The following is a 10,066-nucleotide window of genomic DNA, read 5'->3' on the forward strand; positions in this document are numbered from 1 at the left end:
TATCGCAATAAGCACTGAATAATGTATAGAACTGTCAACTATACTTCAAGGTTAAATTTTCTTGAAAAAAGAATTGCTTTTGTTCTCCATGGTCATGGCTATAAGAAAATCAGTTCCATCTTTAAGACCTTTTCTTTCCTATGTACATTTCCCAGACACCAATTGTGATTCTGTATGTCCATTCCTTCTTCAGTAGATAGTAAGCTGGACAGGGCTTTGCCAAGCTAAGAGCAACTCTAGCTGAACATGGAGATCCAAATTCCACTGGGGCCTGGATTGGGCCCACTGTGAGCCAATGGGGCAGAAGATGAGGGGAAAACTGGGTCCCCAGGGGCCCGCCGCCTCCCCACCTAGAATTTGGTTTCCCAACTTATTGCCCCCTCTTTTTTTCCCCCGAGGCAACAGCACTGATGATTGATAGATCCACAGGCAGCCTGCAGAGCCAGATGCTTATCTATATTACCATGGGGCTGTTAATTTGTCTGCCAATCTTTGTTTTTTCTGAGAATCATTTTCCTTTTCCTGGAATCAGACCCAAAGTTTAGGGCAATGGAGCAGTGGAGTTGAGTTCTCAGAGAGGGTTTGGTCTCTGTCCTTCTCTTTCCAGCCTCACTCCCACAGCCCCAGACTGAGTCAGCTGGCAAGCCAGTCACCTGTACTAATGTGATAGGAAGCTCATAATGCTCTCTAACCCCTTCCCCCCATCCTGCCTACAAAGTGTTGCCAAGTTAGCTTTCTAAAATATGTTTCTCATCATGCCAGTTTTACTGTTTTTAAAAGATCTTTTAAAAGCCCAATTACATGGACTATTATTAAATAAATAAATTGGCCCTGTTAGTATCAAATTTCCCCATTATCCTGATTTCTTGACTTCATAACCTTTACCACGATTTCCATCAATCTCACTGATGTGTTTTCTTGCTTATTGTCTGTCTCCTCCCTCCACTGGAATGACGATTCCATTCTGTCAGGGTTTTTGTCTGTCCCTAAACAGTGGCTGACACGTGAGCTAATAAATATTGATTGAACAAGGGACTCAAGAAACCAAATTCTGTTAGCCACAGCTAATTCTTTCTTTCATAAATGAACTTTATTTACTTTTATGATTACAAATGTAATACATGCTTACTGCAGAGAATCTGGAAAGTACAGAGAAGTTAGAAAGAAGAAAGTAAAAAACACCCACAATCCCACCACCTGAAGGCAAACACTGCTCATATTACGTTCTAACTATCTATGCCTGTTTAAAGAGCAAGAGCTTTATCAAGAGTGTTGGCCACAAATAGCCACAATAGCCATGGAGAGCAGGGGCAATTAATTACTCAAGGGGCCACCAAGAAGTCAGAGCTAGCGATTTGACACTGAGGAACAAAAGGGCCAGAGAGAAAAGATCAAGAAGTCAGAAGCTGACAACACAAGAACAAGTTGGGTTATGATAAGAATGTAGTGAGATGGCGCTTGTCAAGAGTTTAGCCCAATACCTGTCACATAATACATAATCAATAAGTGTTAGCCATTACTATGATTACTACCATGGGTCAAAATGAATGGTTCAGGATGGAAACTATAAACAAGTCAAGGGCCCTGGAGACCCATGTTAAGTGCTATGAGTTGGGGCATATGAAAAGGGTGGTTTGGGAGTGGGCATCACTCTCCTTATAGACTCCCCTGCCAGGGGAAATGGGACCAGGACACCCTCACATCTGCCTGATGACATGTGGCAAGACACTCTAGGTGTTTCTGAGGTAGGACATGGTTTCCCCTGCCTAGACTTCTCCCTGGACCAGGAACTATGACTGGTCTCCACGGCGATAGGAGTTCAAAACCTCGTACACCAAACACTCTTGAAGTCCACACTCTGATTGTCAGGGTATGTCACAGGCATGTAGGGTAAAAGAGAAGGTCAAGTCAACCAACTGGGAGTTAGGTGGGATGTGCTTGGAGGGGGAGACTGTAGGGGGAAGGCCACAAGGTTTATGATGTAATTGAATGGAATGGGTCCAGGAACCAGTCCTCAAGTTAGCAGCGGAGTCAGACATCACAGGAGAAGATTCCAGAAAGAATTACTTGTTGGTGGGGGCCTTGTGATGGCCTGTGCTCTGTCGAAGGTGGTCATGCAGACCCTCTTGAGGGTCTCCATGCTCTTTCAGGTAGTAACAGCGTTTAGGAACATGCTGGTGCTGGGAGTAAGAAAACAAACAAACAGAAAAACCAGCAGAGGTAAGAGCCACACTCACTATGACAAGGGGATTCTGCCTGGATAATGACAGTAACTTAGCAGTTCAAAAAACTTGGCTAATGTACCTTATGTGCATAATGTGTGACTGAGGACTAGGTTAGCCAAACTCCCTACTGACCTGGGTCCCTGACACAAGTGCCTGGAGGTAGGACCCAGCCTTCCCCCCAAAGATGACCCCTCCCTTAGAATAATTGGACAGTTGAGACCCAGCCGGTTCCCTCATAATCAGAAGACCTAGACCTTTAGCCATCCCAAGAAATTGAGCAGGGCATTGCTTCAAAGTGCTTAATACACCCAAAATAACTACATAGCCAGGCCACTGATGAAATGCCAGGTTGGGGAGTATAGTCTTGAAGATCAGTGCCTCCCCCTTGCCTCTTCCTTACTCTACTCAAAGGAGCAGGGTGTGTTCCCCCATCACTCCCCACCACTCCCCTTGAGTGTATTTCCCCATCATTACCTCCTCAGTCTGCTGATAAGGGTTCAGTTCATTCTCCATCGCCTCCTCATTATTCCGCTTACAGGCTGAGAGCAGAACCTGGCTTGAGCTGCCTGGGGAACCCTTCTCTTCAGCCAGCTGGCACTCAGTGTAGAGAGACCTGTCTATCAGCTCCTTTAGGCTGCCGGCCACCTTCAGGAAGATCCGGCCCATTTTGGTGGTAACAGCTTCCGAGAGCCCTTCCAGAAACCTGGTCCGTAGAATGGCATCAGACCAAGACAAATGTCGGGCCAGCAGCAGGAAGTCAGTGGCATACTGCCTGACTGACTTCTGGCCCTGCTTGGGATGGCAAAGTACAGCACTGAGGATGTCTATCTCTGATAGGGAGTCATACAAGCCCTGTGATCTGCTCAGGAAAGATTTATTTTCATCTGATACGGGGTTTCCTACCTCCATCTGCAAGATGGACCACCTCTCTGCTGCCCCCAGATGAAGAGACACCAGAAATGCCATTTTCTCTGAGTCATTCAAAAAGCCCTTCATTTGCTTCTCCTCATCAATCTCCATCTCCTCCTCCACAGAACACGAACCCCGGGCTGCTTCCTGTTCTTCTAAGAGGTAACAGAGTGCTGGGGTCAGCATGCCGAAGGATGGGACTTCCTTTGGTGGTGTGTTCATTGCTTCAGCAGCTGGGGCAGCCATGTGTGGTGTGGACTTTGATCCAGAGGCTGTGACATTGATGTGAGAGGCAGGTGTTTCTCCAGAGTCTGTGGCTTTGATTTCCAGAGTGGACATCATTCCAGAGGCTGTGGCTCCCATTTGTGGTGTGGACATGGTTCCTGGGACTGGGGTCCTCATGGACACCCCTTCAGAGGCTATGGCTGTCATTTGTGGCGTGGACACCCCTCCAGAGGCTGTGGCTCTCAGAAGTGGCATGGACATCATTCCAGAAGCTGAGGCTCTCATTGGCAGTGCAGGCATCCCTCCAGAAGTTGTGTATGTTGTATGCGGCAAGGACATAGATCCAGAACTCGTGACTCTTGTTTGCAGTGTGAACATTGCCCTAGAGGCCATGCTTTTCATTAGCGGCACAGACATGTCTCCAGAAGCCATGGCTGACATCAATGGCATGGGCATTGTTCCAGAGGCTGTGGCTCTCATTAATGGCTTGGACATCCCTCCAGAGGCCATGGCTGTCATTTGTGCAGTGGACATCTTTCCAGGCGCTGGACCTCTCAATAACTCTGTGGATACGGCTTCAGAGGCAGAAGGTCTCCATAGTGGTGTGGATGTCATTCCAGAGACAGGGGCTCTTGCTAGTGGTGGAGACATTACTCCAGAGGCTGGAGCTCGCATTGGCAGTGTATACATCTCTCCTGAAGCTGTGGGCATCATTTGGGGTGCAGATGTTGCTCCAGAGGCTGGGGTTCTCATCAGTGGCATGGACACCCCTACTGAGGCTGTGGCTGTCATGTGAGGCATGAACATTACTCCAGGAGCAGTGGATCTCATTAGTGGTGTGGACTTTTCTCCAGAGACTGGAGCCTTCATTTGTGGCATGGGCATCACTCCAGAGGCTGAGGCCATCATTTGTGGAGTAGACATTGTCCCATAAGCTGGGACTCTCAAGGATGTGGCTATCTCTCCAGAAATTGGGGTTCTCATTAATGGTGGGGAAATCTCTCCAGAGGATGAAGCTCTTGTGAACAGTGCAGACATCTCTCCAGAGTTTGGGGCTCTCATTAGTGGTGTGGATATCACCCCAGAGGCCGGGGCTCTCATTTTTGGTGTGGACATCATTTCAGAGGCTGGGATTTGCATCTCCAGTGGGGACATCCCTCCAGAGATCCTGGATCTCATGAACGACATGGACATCCCTCCAGAGTCTTGGGTGCTCATTGGCTGACTGGGCACCTTCCCAGAGGGTGTGGATCTCATTAACACTGTGGGCATTGCTCCAGGGTCTGGGGCTCCCAGTAGAGGCATGGACATAGTTCCAGAAGCTGCAGCTGTCATTTGTGGTGTGGACATGTCTCCAGAGGCTGGGATTCTCATTAGTGGTGTAGCCATCCCTGCAGAAGTGGTGTCTGTCATCTGTTGCATGGACATAGCTCCAGAAGTTGTATCTCTCATTAGCATTGTGGCTCTCTCTCCAGAAGCTGTGGTTGTCATTTGCTGTAGGAACATTGTTTGTGAGGCTTTGGATGTCATTAGTGGCTTGGACAATGCTCCCGAGGCCGTAGCTCTCATTTGCGGCAGGGACATCACTCCTGGGGCCATGTCTCTCATTAACAGTGTAGACAGTGCTCCAGAGGCTGAGGCTCTCAACTGTGGTACAGCTGTCACTCCTGACGCTGTGGCTCTCCTTTGTGATATAGACATTGCTCCAGAGACAGGGGTTCTCATTTGCAGTGTAGACATTGACCCAGAGGCTGATGCTGAAAGTTGTAGTGTGGGCATTGTTTCAGAGGCTTGGGCTGTAACTGGCTGTGTGGAAATTGCTCCAGAGACTGGGGCTCTCCTTAGCGGTGTGGACGTCATTGCAGAAGCCGGGGATCTCATTTGTGGGGTTGACATTGCCCCACTGGCTGTGGCTTTCATAAAGCCTGTAGACATTGCTCCAGAATTTCTGGCCATTGTTAACTGTGAAGGCATTACTTTAGAGGCTGTGGTTGACATTTTATCAGACATTGCTCCAGAAGTTGTGACCGTCATCAGTGTGGTGGACAATGCTTCAGAGTCTGGAATGGTCTTTAGCAATGAAGCCATATTGCCAGAGGCCAGAGCTCTCATCTGTGGTATGGACATTGCTCCGGGGTCAGTAGCTCTCACTGGCACCGTGGACAACCCACCAGAGGCTGTTGTTCTCATTGGTGGAGTAGACATGACTTGAGAGTCTAGATTTTGTGTGAACTGTGGGGACATCAGTCCCGAGTCTTGGGCTGACATCGGCTGGGTGGGCATCACTCCAGAGGTTAGGGCTGTCATTAGCAGTGGGGACGCTGCTTCAGTGTCTGGAGCTGGCTTTGGCAATGTGGACACTTCTCTAGTATCTGGAGCTGACAGGAGTGGTGTGGACATTGCTCCAGAACCTGGAGCCAACACTAGCAGTGAAGACACTACTCCAGAATCTGGGCCTGACATTAGCTGGGTGGACATTTCCCCAGAGTCCTGGGTGCTCGTTGGCTGGCTTGACATTGTTTCAGAAGCAAGGGCTGACATTATCAGTGAGGATATCGCCTCGGAGTCTGTGCCTGACATTAACAGTGAAGATATCTCTCCAGAGGCCAGAGCAGTCATTAGTACTTGAGACATTGCTTCAGTGTCTTCATCTGTAATTTGCAATGGTGACATTGCTTCAGAGCCTGGAGCTGGCATTGGCTGTGTGGACATCACTCCAGGGTTTATATCTGGCATTAGGAGAGGAGATATCTCTCCAGGATCTGGGGCCAGCATCAATGGTGTGGGTATCACTTCAGAGGATGAAGTGCTCATTACAGATGTAGACATTGCTCCAGAGGATGAAGCTGGCATTGCCAATGGTGATATCTCTGCTGAATGTGGTGCTGCCATTAGTGCTGTGGACATGGTTCCAAAGTCAGGAATTGTCATCAACCCTGGGGACATTAATCCATAGTCTGAAGCGGACAGCAATGGGGACAGTGTTCCAGAATCTGAGGCTGGCATTAGCAATGGGGACAGTGCTTCTGAATCTGAAGCTGCCATTAGCAATGGGGACAATGCCCCAGAATCTGAGCCTGGCATTAGTGATGGGGACAGTGCTCCAGAGTTTGGTGCTTCCATTAGAGGTACGGATGTGGTGTCAAAGGCTGGGGATGTCATCAGCTGTGCAGACATCCCTTCAGGGTCTGACACTGAAGTGGAGACTATAGATTGTACATGAGAATGTGAAATTTGGACCTCTGCCCTGGTCTCCATTATTGGTCCAGAGAAGGTCATCCCGCTGTTTGGGGGGTCAAGATTTTCCTCCCTCAGCGTATTGTTGAATCGGAGTGAGTGTAAAGGTATTGACATATCTGCCATGGGCACAAAATGGTGTGGAGAGAGCCCCTAAAGTGATGATATCGAGGAGTCTTGCTGAAGCCCAAATGGCAAGAAAATCTGTAAACAGGAAACAAGTCAAGTAGTCAAAAGCCAATATCAAAAAGATCAGGGAGCAGACAAATGATTGATTCGTGATGGAGAGTGTTCTCACATGCTACCAGCACCAGAGATGGGCCCTATCATGTTAAAGAAGCTGTGCGACAATGAACAAATCTGAAGTTGGAGCAAAGATCCCTTCCACCCCTATTCTTTTCAAACCAATCCACTCAGTGACACAGCACAGCCTTTTCCATTTATAAATGCTCTAGATGCCAGCTATCTAGGCGGCCTGGAGCTCAGGCAGTCCCAGATCAAATGAAGCGGCAGCACCACCTTCTGGGAAACTGTGAGAAGTGCAGGCACCTGGGCTATGTTGTATCCCAGCAGCGCACTCACAAGGCAGCCAAGGCAGCCAAGGAACGGCCCGGGCCTGGGGGGACCTGGATGAGAAAGCCTTTGCCCCAGGATAATCATCAGTTCCCAGGGCTCATTGAGTCCTTCCAAGGGATTAGTCCCTATTTTACTACTCTGATGGCCCTGAATGTCTTTCTCAGGAAAAGAAAGGCATTGCTCTGATCTGTGACCGGGGGTACCATTCCATGAACTGAAAATCCTGTTTATTATCATTTGTATTATTACTAACAGAAACAGCAACCACTACTATTACTACAATGCATTGCTCACTTAGTGCACTACAGGCACCATACTTAGACAACTGTACACAACTTTAAACTGTCTATAATGTACAGAGATTGGCCAGCATTATCTCGTTTGAATCTTACACCCTGTGTGATAGCATTATGATTCCCATTTTACCAGCTTTCTCGGATCAGCCCGGGTTGGGGCTAAAATAGGGTCACTGTGACAGCAAAAACTGTATGGTTTTTTACTATCATCCCCTCCTCAGTATTGCCTAACCTTTGGCATCCCTAATGCCGCATTCAGTTATCACTCTGACATCACTTGAATACTAGTCGATATAGCATGTACAAATGTCCAGTTTCTCTGATGACGCACGGGTAGACAATCCCAGAGCTTCACCCTCTCCTACCCTCCCCCAATAAGCAGCCCCAGAGGGGCTTCTTGGCACATACCTGGGAAACCAATGCACACATTACACAATGTTGATGCATCCCCACAGCCCGCCCATGCCAAAAACGGAATACATGCTTATTTGAGACAATGTCACAAAAGTCATCAGTCGTGTGTCATCGTGTCTCTATAAGAATAACAAAACTGCTGGCAACAATGAACACCGACCAAAAAACAAAAACAAAAACAAAACCCCGAAAGTGAACATTTCTTCAGCATGCACTGAATGGCAAACACTCTGCTAGGCACTTCGTATGTGTCATCGCATTTGGTCCCCACAACAACACTAAGGGATTCTGGGACTCCATCTTCATCTTACAAATGAGAAAATTAAGGCCCAGAGAAGCTTAATAATTTGCCTGCCATCCCACAGGTTGCCAGGGGTATGTTCGATGCCAGAGCCCCCTACCGTGTCCTAATGTGCTCTCTCACTGTGCTCTAATGACCCACCTTTTCTGTCTCCTCTCTCTCTTAGTCACATCACCAACACCCCCCTCCCATTCCTAGCCTGGACAACTCTGAGATGGGGCATAGCAGAAGAAATACTGGCCTCCAGCCGGCTCCCTGATGACTCTGATAATCGGTGCAACGGGAAAGATGAGTCCAGAGAGCATTTGTAGATGTCCACTTCCCATCCTCAAGAAAAAAATCCCTGAACATGCTGCAGTTTCACCAGGCAAAACCCAGAAAGATCTTACCTTACCAGTTAGGGAGAAGAAAGGGAGTATGTCCTTTGCGCCCCTAGCTCTTTTAGTCTGGCCAATCTACTTATGCCCCATGCCCAGCCAGTTCATTAAAGTAAGACTCAATAGCAGCAGCTGTTCTCTGCAATCTCCCTTAGCTATCCCCTGCCACGCCTCCCTCCTGCCCGCCCGCCAGCCAGCCCGCCCCACTGCTCCTGACTTGCTAGTGCTTGCTCCGTCTCTCTGGTCCCAGATTCCTGCCTCTATATAGGCTCTGACATTTGCCTCTGGCCGCCTTTCATTTGACAGCCCTCCAGAAGCTCCGCTTTAGCACTGGGCCTATGCAACTCCACCCCTCTCCCCCCCCCCCAACCCCTAATAGTAGCACCAGCCCACTAATGCCCGCCTCTGGCTGCCCCAGAGAAAAGAAGAGATTCACACAGCTAAAGAGGTGAGACCGACATGAGACATATCTCCTATGGCTGAGCAGACACGGGAGTCCTGGGAGCCAGGCAATGTAACCGGTGGGATGTGGAAGGGCAGGCTGGGGTTAGAGGTAAGGGGAGCTGGGGCCGGAGGTTGAGGGGACTAGACAGAAGAGTTCCAAGAGTTTCAGGTTCAGGGAAACCAGGTTTTGGGAGGATGGACCATGGGCGCTACTAATAGAGGGCTGCAACAGTAATAATAAAAGAGCCGATATGCCCTTAATGTCAGATACATAGAGGGAAATCTGGCAACCAGGGTCCCTTCCACTGGGCTAGAACTTGACAGCAAGGTTTTAGGGTGTTCAGACAGCTGGCAAGAAAAGAAAGCACACTGGTCTTGAGTATACCAGGTGAGGGCTCGCTCACAGAAGCAGGGCTCCAGCCTGCTTTCTAGAACTGGGGCACAAGGTCAAAGTAGACCTCACAGCAAGGTTTAGCAGGGCCCTCTAACTTTCCGAATCGGTATCCTTTTAACCAGCAGACTAGGGGCAGAATTGGTCTCTGAGCCCTGGATAAGACAAAGCCTTTAGGTGAAGTTCAACTGGCCCAGGTATAGGGACGCAGAGTCTGAGGTGGGCAGGGGGTGGGGAGGAGTTCAGGTCATTTACAAACCTTCCCATGGTCATAATTAGGAAGCAACATTACCTGCACACTCAGGCTGAGCATATACTTGTATCATGTCCTCTAGCCCTGTCAGGTGGGCTGCTGATGCCATTCACATTTTATAAATGAATAAACAGGCTGAGAGAAGTGGTGACCAAGTCACAGAGGTAGTAAATGGCAAAGCTCAGATTAGAGCCCAAGTCACTCTGATCCTCAAATCATTTCCTCTCTGTAGAGTCAGACAAGTGGCTAGAAATGTTCCAAGTGCTCGACTTCCTCCTTCCACCCCAATCAGTGGCTGACTCATTGTAATAATAATAATAGTAACAGTAATAATAATAATAATAATAATAATAATAACTGACATTGTTTGAGCTTTTCCCACTTGCCAAGAACTGTGCTGAGGGCTTTGCGAGCATTC

General features: G+C 48.5%; 1 protein-coding gene across 1 annotated transcript; it reads right to left on the bottom strand.

Moving 5' to 3' along the window:
- Window positions 1–2,063: 2,063 nt before the first annotated feature.
- Window positions 2,064–6,722, bottom strand: RTL9 (retrotransposon Gag like 9). Its single transcript, XM_039233490.1, has 2 exons — window positions 2,700–6,722; window positions 2,064–2,180 (listed from the first exon to the last, which is right to left on the bottom strand). Exons 1-2 carry the CDS (start codon window positions 6,720–6,722, stop codon window positions 2,064–2,066), a joined length of 4,140 nt encoding a protein of 1,379 aa, XP_039089421.1.
- Window positions 6,723–10,066: the final 3,344 nt, after the last annotated feature.

Source organism: Hyaena hyaena, unplaced genomic scaffold (assembly GCF_003009895.1).
Source record: "Hyaena hyaena isolate Hyena2069 unplaced genomic scaffold, ASM300989v1 scaffold_77, whole genome shotgun sequence".
NCBI lineage: Eukaryota > Metazoa > Chordata > Mammalia > Carnivora > Hyaenidae > Hyaena > Hyaena hyaena.